The 14,112-nt window shown below is 32.6% G+C and overlaps 1 protein-coding gene and 1 long non-coding RNA gene across 3 annotated transcripts; one reads left to right on the top strand and one right to left on the bottom strand.

The window, feature by feature from the left end:
- The first annotated feature begins 8,668 nt into the window (after positions 1–8,668).
- Positions 8,669–13,438, top strand: LOC136234935 (uncharacterized). Of its 2 annotated transcripts, XR_010691557.1 has the most exons (7): positions 8,669–8,962; positions 9,050–9,106; positions 11,469–11,561; positions 12,061–12,115; positions 12,196–12,309; positions 12,703–12,793; positions 12,976–13,438. It is a non-coding gene; the product is annotated as an uncharacterized lncRNA (long non-coding RNA). The 2 variants fall into 2 exon arrangements; XR_010691556.1 differs by having other exon boundaries at positions 11,469–12,115.
- Positions 9,126–10,245, bottom strand: LOC136234934 (tetraspanin-6-like). The gene has a single exon (XM_066024424.1). The coding sequence runs from the start codon at positions 9,916–9,918 to the stop codon at positions 9,328–9,330; it is 591 nt and encodes a 196-aa protein (XP_065880496.1). The 5' UTR covers positions 9,919–10,245; the 3' UTR covers positions 9,126–9,327.
- Positions 13,439–14,112: the final 674 nt, after the last annotated feature.

The following is a 14,112-nucleotide window of genomic DNA, read 5'->3' as shown; positions in this document are numbered from 1 at the left end:
TTGTCCTCAACAAGAAGAACTTGGGGAGGAAGTATTCTCCAGGTCCGACACGCCCCGCGCCTACGAGCTACGCCCCGCGCCTACGAGCTACGTCCCGCGTGGATGGGCCTGGCCCTAATTGATTTCATAATACACTATAACCTTTAATATTATACTTCACGATTTAAAACATATGCAATAATATGTGCGTGGCCATGAATATGAATATGAATGGCATCACATCTAATTTTATTGATTTCATGTCTTGTTGTGGTTCTGAACTTGCAATTTTTGTTGCTTTTGGGGAAATAAATAAACATGAACCAACCGCATTTTAGATGCTCATTTTTGTACCATTTACTTGTTCAAGTATTTAAGATAAACTAGACAACCAATCCTTTGAGCAATATGTGTATTTCAAACAAAAAAAGAAAAAGAAAAAAATAGTAGAGTTAATCTGCTGCCAGCCTTAGATTTATGTATTCCTTAAGCAATATATTCGCTATAACAATTAATGCTTGATTTTTCCGGCCTTTGAGTTTGAGTTTGAAATTCATAGGAATTATTGACGATCTTAATTGCTTTTGAATGAACCTTTTGTTGAACTATTTCTATTATTTGCTTGATGGGCCTAGCCCAAATTGAATTCAGACTATTCCACTTGTTTTTTTTTTGCTTGACGGACTGTTTCTCTATTATTTGTTTGATGGGGTCTGGCCCAAATTGATTTCAAACTACACTTTAACCTTTAGCATGATATTGCTCGAGACACGTTTTAATTATGGAGATAAAAAATGAGAGTCCATTTAAATCAAAATTTAAATGAATTTGTACAGAATGAATGAATTTAATAGAAATGATTGACAGTCTTTAACTAAGTTTGAATGTGCTACAAGCTCATTTCTTGCTTCTCTTTGCAATCAGCTTGCTTCCCTCTAATAACTCTATTATAAGTTTGTACAAAATAATTCATAGTCTAAACCTCCTTACTCTTGTCTTTTTCTATTTCTCAATACTTGAATTTGCTTTCCCTTCTTTACAAATGGGCCTTCTGTTGGACTCCATATCTCTTATTTGCTTGATGGGTCTTGCCCAAATTGATTTCACACTATTTCTGTTGTTATTTTTTTTTAGGAAAAGTACAAAAATAAACTTTGTGGTTACACATGTTTTCGATCGACACCCTTGTAGTTTAAAAGTTTATAAAATGGTACCTTGAGGTTCATTCTGTTAGTATACACATACCAAATTGACTAACGGTGTTAAAAGTCAAAGGGAATAGAGTTAATTTGGTCCTTATATTTATTTATTTTATAAATTAACCCTCCCTTATTATCTAATTATAACAAACAAACCCCAAAATACAAAATAAAAATCAATTATACCATCTTCCCTATCTCTTGAATTTCTCTTTCTTCTTTTCTTTTTCTCTCTTCTCTTTTGTTAAGCCCAAAATATACCTAAAATATCATCAATATTTACATTAGTTCTACTACGAATTTGTGTTGTTTATATCTTTTTTTAAATGGACCTTCTGTTGGAATCTATTTCTCTTATTTGCTTGATGGGTCTCGCCCAAATTGATTTCAAACTATTTCTATTGTTGTTGTTTTTTTTTTTTGCTTGATGGGCCTAGCCTAAGTTGAATTCGCACTACACTTTGCACTATTTCAAACCCAAATTTTCATGTTGTACTGTTTCTCTATTATTTGTTTGATGTGGCCTGGCCCAAATTGATTTGAAACTACACGTTAACCTTTGATATTATACTTCACGATTTAAAACGTATGCATTTTTTTAAGTCGTATAAATTAAAAGGGTAATTTTACCTTAGTATTATATTGCTCGAAACACGTTTTGATTATGAAGATAAAAAAAATCAGAGTTCATTTAAATCAATTTGTACAGAATGAAATAATTAATAGCAATGATTGGAGTCTTTAACTAAGTATGAATATGTTACAAGCTCATTTCTTGCTTCTCTTTGCAATCAGACTGACTGCTTGCTTCCCTCTAATAACTATATTACAACTTTGTACATAATAACTCATAGTCTAAACCTCCCGACTCTTGTCTTTTTCAATTTCTCATTACTTGAATCTGCTTTCCCTTTTTTTTTATATAATTTAGCTTTCTGTTGGACTCTATTTCTCTTATTTGCTTGATGGACCTTGCTCAAATTGATTTCAGACTATTTCTGTTGTTTTTTTTTTTTGCTTGATGGGCCTAACCCAAATTGAATTCGCACTACACTTTGCACTATTTCAAACTCAAACTTTCATGTTGTACTGTTTCTATTATTTGCTTGATGGGGCCTCGCCCAAATTGATTTCAAACTACACTTTAACCTTTCATATTGTACTTCATGATTTAAAATGTATGCATTTTTTTAAGTCATATAAATTAAAAGGGTAATTTTACCTTATTATGATATTTCTCGAGACACGTTTTGATTATGAAGATAAAAAATGAGAGTTCATTTAAATCAAAATTTAAATGAATTTGTACAGAATGAATGAATGAATTTAATAGAAATGATTGGCAGTCTTTAACTAAGTTTGAATGTGCTACAAGCTCATTTCGTGCTTCTCTTTGCAATCAGACTACTTGCTTCCCTCTAATAACTCTATTATAAGTTTGTACATAATAACCCATAGTCTAAACCTCCTTACTCTTGTCTTTTTCTATTTCTCAATACTTGAATTTGCTTTCCCTTCTTTATAAATGGGTCTTCTATAGGACTCCATATCTCTTATTTGCTTGATGGGCGCCCAATCCTTAGATTAATATAACTATACAAAACGTTAATTATGCACGTCCCAATTATTTTGATTTTAATTCATTTAACATTTTGATTTACAAATTGGTAAAACAAACTTTTAAACAAATTTTCATTCGATAATCAAAACAGAAAACTATCAATTTCTGAAATATATATATATATTTAATTATAAAACGATTTTAAACTATTTAAAATCAAGTGGGTATCGGGCCGGGCCCGAGAGCGGGCCGCTGCCGATTGGCAGCAGCCCCTAGGGCGCGCGGGACGCCGCTGCCTTGCGGCAGTGGCGCCCCAGCGCCGCACGCAGCTGCTGCCGCGAGGCAGCAACCGCGCGACAGCGGCCAGTCGCGCCGCGAGGCGCGACTCGGGCTGCTGTCGCATTTTTTTTATTTTTTTATTTTTTTTATAATAAATATATATATATATATATATATATATATATATATATATATATATATTAGTTCTAAAACGGTTTTAAAACGATTTTCAGAAACTAGGAAAAACTACTATAGATTTCCGTTTTATCTTTAGAATTAATAAAACTGATTTTATCAATCTAACTATAAAACTAATAGATTTCGTTATAATGATTATCAACCGAAATAATTAGGAACATATGCATAATCTATTTTAATTAACAATTAATTAAAACTTATTTATCTTTAGGATTAATTAATCAAAACTATTTGTTAATTAACCTAACAATAAATATTTATTCAATCCTATTGAAAAAATTCTAAATTTTCATATATGAAATAACGGATTTAACGATGGCTCTGATACCACTGAAGGGAATTAAGGCTAAGGTATAGCAGCGAAAATATAAAAATTTTAGCATACTTCCTTTTAACCATAGGATCTGTTAATCGTTATTTCATATAAAGAGGGATAAGAAGGAATACCTTTTGAAGAACAATCTACCGTTGTTAAAGAAGCGCCCACAATTCTTCTTCGATTTCCCAAGCATGAAGTATAACACGGTGAGGTTAAGTTAGAATCAACCCTTATGAGATGCAACCAAAATAGATTGCCTCTAATTAACCAACACAAGATCAAAGAGAAAAGGAGATGAATGAAAATTAATCAATCGACGAAAGCCGTATGAATTCTTGTCCACGAACTAGGGGATATGAATTCACTTTCTCTCTCTAATTGTATGTTTCGAAAATCACAATAAAGGAGAGGGATTAGGCTTAGTCGAAATTCACTTATTAGGGGGGTATATATAATAACTTGTATCTAAACCCTAGTTAGATAGGAATAGGTTACTTAATAGGAATTCAATTCGGAATAGGATTCCCAATTATTATCTTATAATATATCTAATATATTTAGGATAATAATAAATAACCTAATTGGATAATAATAGGAGTATATTAATCTAATTAAAACTCCTAACTTAATTATCTCTTAATTAATTTAATTCACAAACCTAATCAAATTAGGATTAATGGAATTAAAATAATTCCTAACTTATTATATATAAATTTCGGCCTCCCCTAATTAAATGGGCATTACTGGGCTCATTTGGGTTTCCATCTATTAATGACATCTATCTCTCTTTTTGGTTCCAAGTCTTATGTGTGATCCATTAGGTTCTTACTACTTCTGGCCGTATGCAACTATTAAATTAATTTCTTCAAGAATTATATTTAATCCTTGCATAACGGAATGATGTACTGAGTATGTTATTGGCAAGTCTGTAATCATTCCCCCAGAGTCCGTTAAGAAGACAGGTTGATTCTGTCGTTAACCCTTCTGTATTAGTTACGGTATAATACGATCCTTTATCAACTACATCCTTGAACTGAATCTTATGATTATGGGTGATGTCAAGTCACATATAGCGAGACGTTCGTTTTACTTGTATAGGCCGAGTCAACTCAAAATGATAGGTTAAGTGAAATCTGTATTTCTTACTCTTAAGCTATCACCTTGCAAGGATTTAGAGTCGAGTCTTCCACAAGCGATCCTTGGATGTATCTCCCATTAATCGGGAGTGATAAATGCTCAATCCAATGTATAACTACCCTGACATTACTTCCTGTGACACCCAACCTTTGCAGTTCACACCCTAGAGTCATCTCTGTTAAGGATCGTGGGACCGCAGGATCAAAGTCTCACATTCAGTAATTCAGGATGACTAATTAACATTCCTTTGAGTCTGGGGATTAGTTATACCTATTAATACCAATGAGATGAACAGTTGACAAGGATGAATCTACCCATCCTGTTATCTCAAATCGAATCCCCAATCCTAATGAACGACGTTTCATCGGATCTATGTAACTGTCCAGATATCTGTGTATATGAAGCTTGTGAGATCAGCTTTCTGTCGGACAGAAGACATTGTTACATACAAGTCTCAACAGTGATATATCAATCCCAAACATATCACTTGACTTGGGGTGGTTTTAAGTTTATTATAAAGTTTTGTCTCACTTCATGCTTGTATGAACACTTTATAATCATTTTAAACAAACTTACAGATTTTCTTTTATTAGACTTTATTTAGTGCTTAAAAAGGGATTGCCTTTATATAGTTATAAAACATACATCTTATTAAAACAAATGATATAAAGAACAATTCATTTACATTAAGTTTGTATCCTGCAACAATTGTCTATAGGACACTAAACCCCATCAATTTTCACCAGCTGTATACCATAGTGGGAGGTCACCCCTAAGTACGTATATATTAGTGTGACAAATTGAAGTCTGTACACCAAAGTGTGATTTAGGGTAAAGTTTGTACACCACAAGTGAAATTTACCCTAAAGAATGCCAATCATTCCTATTAAATTCATTCTGTACAAATTCATTAAAATTTTGATTTACATGAGCTATCATTTTTTTTATCTCATAATCAAAACGTGATTCGAGCAATATCATACTAATGTAAAATTAACCTTAAAAAATGCATATGTTTTAAATCATGAAGTATAATATTAAAGGTTAAAGTGTAGTCTAAAATCAATTTGGGCCAGGCCCATCAAGCAAATAATAAAAGTAGTCCAACATCCAAGTTTGGGTTTGAAATAGTGCAAAGTGTAGTGCGAATTCAATTTGGGCTAGGCCAATCAAGCAAAAAACAACAACAATATGAATAGTCTGAAATCCAATTGGGCGAGGTCTATCAAGCAAATAAGAGAAATAGAGTCCAACAGAATGCCCATTTATATATATAAAAAAAGCAAAGCAGATTCAAGTCTTGGGAAATAGAAAAAGACAAGAGTAAGAAGATTTAGACTATGGGCTATTATGTACAAACTTGTAAAAGAGTTCTTAGAGAGAAGCAAACAATCTGATTGCAAAGAGAAGCAAGAAATGAGATTGTAACACATTCAGACTTAGTTAAAAACTGCTAATCATTCCTATTAAATTCTTTATGTACAAGTTCAATTAAATTTTGATTTAAATGAATTCTCATTTTTTTTATCTCCATGATCAAAACTTTTTTCGAGCAATATCACACTAAGGTAAAATTACCATTTTGATTCATACAACTTAAAAAAATGCATATGTTTTAAATCGTGAAGCATAATATTAAAGGTTAAAGTGTAGTCTGAAATCAATTTGGACCAGTCCTATCAAGCAAATAACAGAAACAGTCTAACATCCAAGTTTGGGTTTGAAATAGTGAAAAAGTGTACTGCAAATTCAATTTGGGCTAGGCCCATCAAGAAAAAAAAACAACAGAAATAGTATGAAATCCATTTGGGCGAGGCTCATCAAGCAAATAAAAGAAATGGAGTCCAACAGAAGGCCCGTTTATAAAAAAGGAAAGAAGATTCAAGTCTTGGGAAATAGAAAAAGACAAGAGTAAGAAGGTTTAGACTATGGGTTATTATGTACAAAGTTGTAATAGAGCCATTAGATAGAAGCAAACAGTCTGATTGCAAAGAGAAGCAAGAAATGAGCTTGTAACACATTCAGACTTAGTTAAACACTATGAATCATTCCTATTAAATTCATTTTGTACAAATTCATTTAAATTTTGATTTAAATGAACTCTCATTTTTTTTATCTCCATAATCAAAACTTGTTTCGAGCAATAGCATACTAAGGTAAAATTGCCCTTTTAATTTATACGACTTAAAAAATGCATGTTTTAAATCGTGAAGTATAATATTAAAAGTTAAAGTGTAGTCTGAAATTAATTTGGGACAGACCCATCAAGCAAATAATAGAAACAGTCCAACATCCAAGTTTGGGTTTGAAATAGTGAAAAAGTGTAGTGCGAATTCAATTTGGGCGAGGCCCGTCAAGCAAATAAGAGAAATAGAGTCCAACAGAAGACCCATTTATAAAAAAAGGGAAAGAAGACTGAAGTCTTGGGAAATAGAAAAAGACAAGAGTAAGGAGGTTTAGACTATGAATTATTATGTACAAACTTGTAATAGGGTTATTAGAGAGAAGCAAGAAGTCTGATTACAAAGAGAAGTAAGAAATGAGCTTGTAACACATTCAGACTTTGTTAAAAACTGTCAATCATTCCCATTAAATTCATTCATTCGTTCATTTTGTACAAATTCATTTAAATTTTGATTTAAAAGAAATTTCATTTCTTATCTTCATAATCAAAACGTGTTTTGAGCAATATCATACTAATGTAAAATACCCTTTTAATTTATACGACTTAAAAAAAGCATATGTTTTAAATCGTGGAGTATAATATTAAAGGTTGAAGTGTATTATGAAATCAATTAGCAAATTCATTTAAATTTTGATTTAAACGAACTTTCATTTCTTATCTTCATAATCAAAACATGTTTTGAGCAATATCATACTAATGTAAAATACCCTTTTAATTTATACGACTTAAAAAATGCATATGTTTTAAATCGTGAAGTGTAATATTAAAGGTTAAAGTGTATTATGAAATCAATTAGGGACAGACCCATCAAACAAATAATAGTAACAATCCAACATCCAAATTTGGGTTTGAATTAGTGCAAAGTGTAGTGCGAATTCAATTTCGGCTAGGCCCATCAAGCAAAAAAAAAAAAAAAACAACAGAAATAATCTGAAATCAATTTCGGCGAGGCCTATCAAGCAATAAGAGAAATATAGTCCAACAGAAGGCCCATTTGTACAAAAGGGAAGGCAGATTCAAGTCTTGGGAAATAGAAAAAGACAAGAGTAAGGAGGTTTAGACTAATTAGTTATTATGTACAAACTTGTAATAGAGTTATTAGAGAGAAGCAAGAAGTCTGATTCTAAAGAGAAGCAAGAAAATGAGCTTGTAACACAATCAGACTTAGTTGCCAATCATTCCCATTAAATTCATTCATTCTGTACAAATTTATTTAAATTTTGATGAACTCTCATTTTTTATCTCCATAATCAAAACGTGTTTCGAGCAATATCATACTAAGGAAAAATTACCCTTTTAATTTATACGACTTAAAAAAATACATATGTTTTAAATCATGAAGTATAATATTAAAGGTTAAAGTGTAGTTTGAAATCAATTTCGGCCAGACGCATCAAGCAAATAATAGAAACAGTTCAATATACAAGTTTGGGTTTCAAATAGTGAAAAAGTGTAGTGCGAATTCAATTTGGGCTAGGCCCGTCAAGCAAAAAAAACCAACAAAACAAGAAATAGTCTGAAATCAATTTGGGTGAGCCCAAATAAGAGAAATATAGTCCAACAAACACTACAAGAAAATAGCTAGTTAGCTACTGTTTTTAGCGACCTTATATATTTTAGTCGCTATTTACGACTAATTTCGTCGCCCATACTTTTTTCTGGTCGCTGCACAAGGCAGTAAAATTGCCGCCCATTACAGCTACTGGAAATTTCTTCCAGCGACCAAAGCTTAGTAGCAAAATAGGATAAATCAAAATTATATTAAAAAGAAAAAAGAAAATTAAATTAAATTAAAACCTAAACCTAAACGTGTGCGTCTCTCTCTTCTCTCTCAACGTCTCTCTTCTCTCTCCTCTGCGATTTACTTCTCTGTTCTCTCTTTTGCGATTTTCTTCGACCTAAATCCTAAATCATGAACGGCGTCTTCTTCTTGTCCCTTCTCTCCTCGGCGTTTTCTTCTGCTCGCATCTTCCCTGGCCCAAATCCACCTTCGATCGACCTTGGACCTTGGACCTTCGACCTTCCCCCTAACCTCCATTCGACCTTCGACCTTAGACCAACTCCAGTCGATGTAGCCTCTGTATCCGATTAGTTCATGGGTGAAGGTTTGTATTTGTTTTTTCTAGATTAGGGCTTTGATTTTTATTTTTATCTATTTTTATCTCATGCTAATTTATTTTCTTTCCTTGAAGATAAGAATCTGAGAACTTGAGAACTTAGGGTCCTTTTGCAAGAAGGAATTTCTGGAGGTAATGTTTATATGTTTATTACAAAGTTTGATATTAGTTTGCTATATCAGTATTGGTTTTGGCTCATATTTGTTCATAATTGTTCATAATGTGATTGAAAGAGTGAACTTGTTAAACCAATGAAGATGCTCTCTTAAGTAGGGATCACTGGTGCTTGGAGCATCTGGGTCTGTCATGATCTTCCGTATACCAAATTTTTTTTTTAACCCAGAGAACATTCATTAAAGATTAGCATAAAACCTATATTGAACCTTGAAATTACAATCCTCTGAAACTGAAATAGTATAAGATGAAAGAAAGAGTAGTAGTAGTAGTACCTGAATAGAAGACATATATTTATCCATATAATCAAGAGGATTCCAAGTAGAAAGTTTATCACAAGTTTTAGAACCCAAAATACAACTTCTAATAGTCCTCCAATACTCTGGATTTTGAAGTCTTTGTCTCAACCAAGGTGAATAGACTTGAAGCCTATACTCTTTATAATTCCTACCTTGAACTACAACTCCACCTGCACCTTCTCCTGTTACTACAAATCCAAATATAGTTAACCCCATCAATGTTCCAATAAGAAATAACCTAACTACTAAGTATACCCAAAGTGTCCATGCTGCATGAAAACATGCTCCTATGAAACCTGCTAGTGATATTATTAACACTACAAATCCAACTACTAGAAGTGGTGTCTGGAGGAAACTTTCACAAGTTGTGCTGCTCCTTGCCATCCATAGCCCGCCCCCGATTATCGGTATCCATGCTAACAAAGTGAACAGGTTTAAGAAACCTATCAATGTGTTGCTGAATCTGTACATGTTTCTGTTGAATGGTCTTGTTTTCTTGTGTTATTCTGGTTTTTTCAAACACTTCTTTTGGATGAGCTTATTTTCTTGTGATATTGTTTCTTGTTTTGCTTTTTCTCTTTTAGTAATGGATGGATGGATGGAGTTTGCTTTTCTTTTATTTAATTAAAGATTCAGTAATTGAAAATGTTTATCAACTTTTGAAAGTGCACAAAATAATTGAAATTAGGGTATACTAAAATGTTTATCAACTTTTTTTTTGTTTTGAAGAATGAAAGAATATATTTGGTATGACATGAATGGAGGAATGCCATTTTCAATCTTGTCCATTATCTTTTTGAATCTTGAGTTCCTCAACTTTCTTTTTATGTCTTTTTTTGCAGTAGTAATTAAAGGAGGAAAGTAGAAAATTTAAGGGCTTAATACATTATAAACTCTCTAGATTTTGTCCAAACAATTTAGGCTTTTAGTCCATAACGATGCACATTACATAGTTGCAATTAGGGCATCCACAATGGGTATATTGAACCACTCAATATACCCCATTATATCATACTCTCCCATTGGGGAGAGTATGATACAAAAATGAATCTATCAACCGGTTGAACTGCACCAACCGGTTGATAACTCAACTTTTGCTGCCATTTGGTTGAGCACTATATTTTTTTTTAATTTTTTTTATAAATTTTTTTTACTTATTAAATATGATTACTGTTGGAGAGGGTTCTCCAGCCCTCTCCAACGGTAATCTCTTTTTTTTTTAACTTTTTTTTTTAAATTATTATACTTTATTTTTTTTAATTTTTTTAAAATATGTAAAATATTATTTTAAATAGTATCCTAATTAATTATGAAGGAGAACCTCCTATCACGGTAAACCAAGATTCAATTTAAAATTTTCAATAATATCTTCAAAGAAATGCAGCATTACGTGATCGAGAAATACATAATGACCTTCGAAATTAAAATTATCGTTTTATTGTTGTGTCGTTTATTTCCAATCTAGAAATTAAAATTATTGTTAATTTATATAAAAAATTATTTTGTTAGAAAATAAATATCATTTTATGAGAAAATTAATTATTTAGTTTAGTAGTATGAAAAATAATAAAAAAATGTGATTTAATAGTGGGTCCATGTGATTGAGTGGTCGTATGGTTTAACCATTGGAGAAAGATAGTATGATAGAATAAAATTTATTAAGTGGGGCTCACAAAAATGATGTGGCATATCTATTGAGTGATTGTATGGTTTAACCATTGGAGATGCTCTTAGGGTATACTAGGTGGTGCTAGCTCTCGAGTTTTGGGCACATATGCATGTGGAAACTAATAGATCATGTGATGCACGAGCTGCTTACTTTGAGTGTATCCTCCATAAGTTTGTCATCCTAAGCAATAACAGAATTTTATATTAAGTCTCCTAGTTCCTGTTTAGTTGTTTGTATTTCTATTTTGTGAGATCAAAATTTCCAGATTTTAACTTGAGGGTTTATTTAATTCTTATGCCTTTCTATATGATTGCATTATTAATTTAGTTTTATGTATGTGAATTTCATCCAGGGGTTATATTGAGGAAATCAGGGAAATTGAGCAACAAGTTCAGGCTAGTGGAGGCACATTAAAATTTGATGACATTGTTGTAGCATGTGGCATGTATTTCTCTAGTCTGTTTGTCTAGTTTCTATCATCATCACCTGTCTTCTTTCTTCATTTTGTTCTTGCTTTATGGCCTTAGCAATTTCTTTTTCCTTTTTATCCTTTCACTTGACTTCATTATTACAAAAATGTGGAGGTTGAATCAATTTCTGGTATGCATAAATGTAATAGTTGTTACAGAAGGGGCAAAAGTTGTCCTTGAGGGATTCTAGCTATGGAGAATGCTTGAGAAACTAAACATTTTTGGATTTTCAATATAAAAGTTACACATCAGGATTTTGACAGGTGATATGTATTATGCTTTTGATTCATTGATGAGTGGCCTCTAATTTAATGCCTTACATGGACTCGGTTAACGCTTGCCATTAAGAATTGTCTAAGCAATGGGATTTAGGCATCAGAATTTTTTTGGTCCACAAATTCTGCAAAAATTAATAATATTTTATTTCTTGCTGATTATTAATTAAGATTATATTTGTTCTTATTTGATTTCCAGTGGAGGTACGATTGCTGGTTTGTCAGGGTCATGGTTGGGTAATTTGAAGGCAAAAGTATGTGAGATTATTTTTGAGATTCAGTTTCTGTCTGGTACATCAATTGACTCTAGTTCCATGTTCTTTTTTCTTTGCAGGTTCATGCATTCTCTGCTCGTAATGACCCTGATTATTTTCACAGCTTTGTTGAAGGTCTAACTGATGGGCTCACGGCAAGGGTTAACTCATACGATATTGTCAACATACAAAACGTATGTTCTTCTCGCATTAGCGAAGAATTGTTATTTTTTTTCAAGTTCTTCCATTTTTATAGTGACGACATAATGAATTGTCCAAATATAGTCTGATTAGAGGGTGTGCATGCTGATGCACATATAATCGAGATGCAGAACGAAAACTGCACCAAGGCACATGTCTGATGAATATGACTAGGGACAAAAGTCTCTGTCTGTTGAATATGTGCATATATAATCTCATTCCAATACATTTTAACCCGTGTTTTTACACCTAGTGCCGATCTTTTCATTTTCTTTGTCTAGAATATGCATTTCGTTTTAATCATTTACTGTTTCTATTATGATTGTCCATCCAAGAAATAATCGTATTACTATCCTTGACATTTTTAACCTTACTACATGCCAAAGGTCTGGGCTATGCAATGAAGACCTCTGATGAGCTTCAGTTTGTCAAGGAAGTTGTTATATCTACGGGCATTGTTCTCGATCCAGTTTACAGGTAGACCAGAACGTTATACCATAATCAATGAATTTTTGCATAATTTTTCTTTGTTTATCATGTTCAATCTTAACTATACTAAGTCAATAGAGTTGGAAAATAGTGAATGACTGGTCATATTCAATATCTTCTAGTGCAAAACGAGTTCAAGTTTTAAGTGTTTATTTGTATAAATTATGTAGTGGGAAAGCTGCATATGGAATGATGAACGACATGGCAGAGAATCCAAAGAAGTGGGAAGGGAGAAAGATACTTCTCATACACACGGGTGGGCTCCTTGGATTGTACGATAAGGTCGAGCAGTTGTCACCATTGGTGGGAAATTGGTCTCGCATGCATCTCGATGAATCTGTTCCGAGGAATCATGGTATTGGAAAAATGTTTTAGAGGAGCAAACTCAGTCAATTCGGTATCCCAGAAATTCAAGAGCACCATCTTCAAGTTCAGCTGGTCCATCCAATGCAAGTGAAATTCATGGGACAAGAAACATGCTTGACACCGTACAGGAGCGCCTTGATGGCTTCAATGCGGATGTATTTTAACATATTTTGAACTTCAAATATTAATTATTTCTAAATATATTTTTAGTTTTCATGAATTTTGTGTATTGTAGTTAATTTATTGTGAAGGTTATAATAAGTTTATCATTGCATTTAATAATTCTATTTGTAAACATAATTTTAATTATACATAAAAAATAATTACAAATAAATAAATCTAGTACAGGTCAGTGGTGAAATATTTTTACTAAATTACCGACAAAAATATCCGTCAGAAATTCATTTGTAAACCAATTACCATAGCATATTACCGACAGAATTCTATCAGAAATTCGTCAGTAAACGAATTCGCTTACGTGTCCATTTTGCTCATTAGCTACTATGTATTGGTCGCAAAATGTGATCGGTAATGTTAGCGACTGCTCAGCGACTAACTTAAGTAGTCGCTATTTTCTGCGACTATCATCAGAAATGGTCGGCCTTTATCCAGCGACTAAGGAGTTACCGACTGAATGCATTTGGTCGGTAAACTGCTAAATTCAGTCAGTAAACCACTTTAGCTATCGTAACAGCTACCAAAATTGCGGTAGCTAACTAGCTGTTTTCTTGTAGTGAAAAAGGCCCATTTGTATAAATGGGAAGTCAGATTCAAGCATTGGGAAATAGAAAATGAAAAGAGTAATGAGGTTTAGACTATGGGTTATTATGTACGAACTTGTAATAGAGTTATTAGAGAGAAGCAATGAGCCTGATTGCAAAGAGAAGCAAGAAATGAGCTTGTAACAAATTCAGACTTAGTTAAGGACTTCCAATCATTCC

Source organism: Euphorbia lathyris, chromosome 7 (assembly GCF_963576675.1).
Source record: "Euphorbia lathyris chromosome 7, ddEupLath1.1, whole genome shotgun sequence".
Classification (NCBI taxonomy): domain Eukaryota; kingdom Viridiplantae; phylum Streptophyta; class Magnoliopsida; order Malpighiales; family Euphorbiaceae; genus Euphorbia; species Euphorbia lathyris.
Note: the sequence above shows the minus strand (reverse complement) of the source record. Positions and strands in the feature narration are given on the sequence as shown.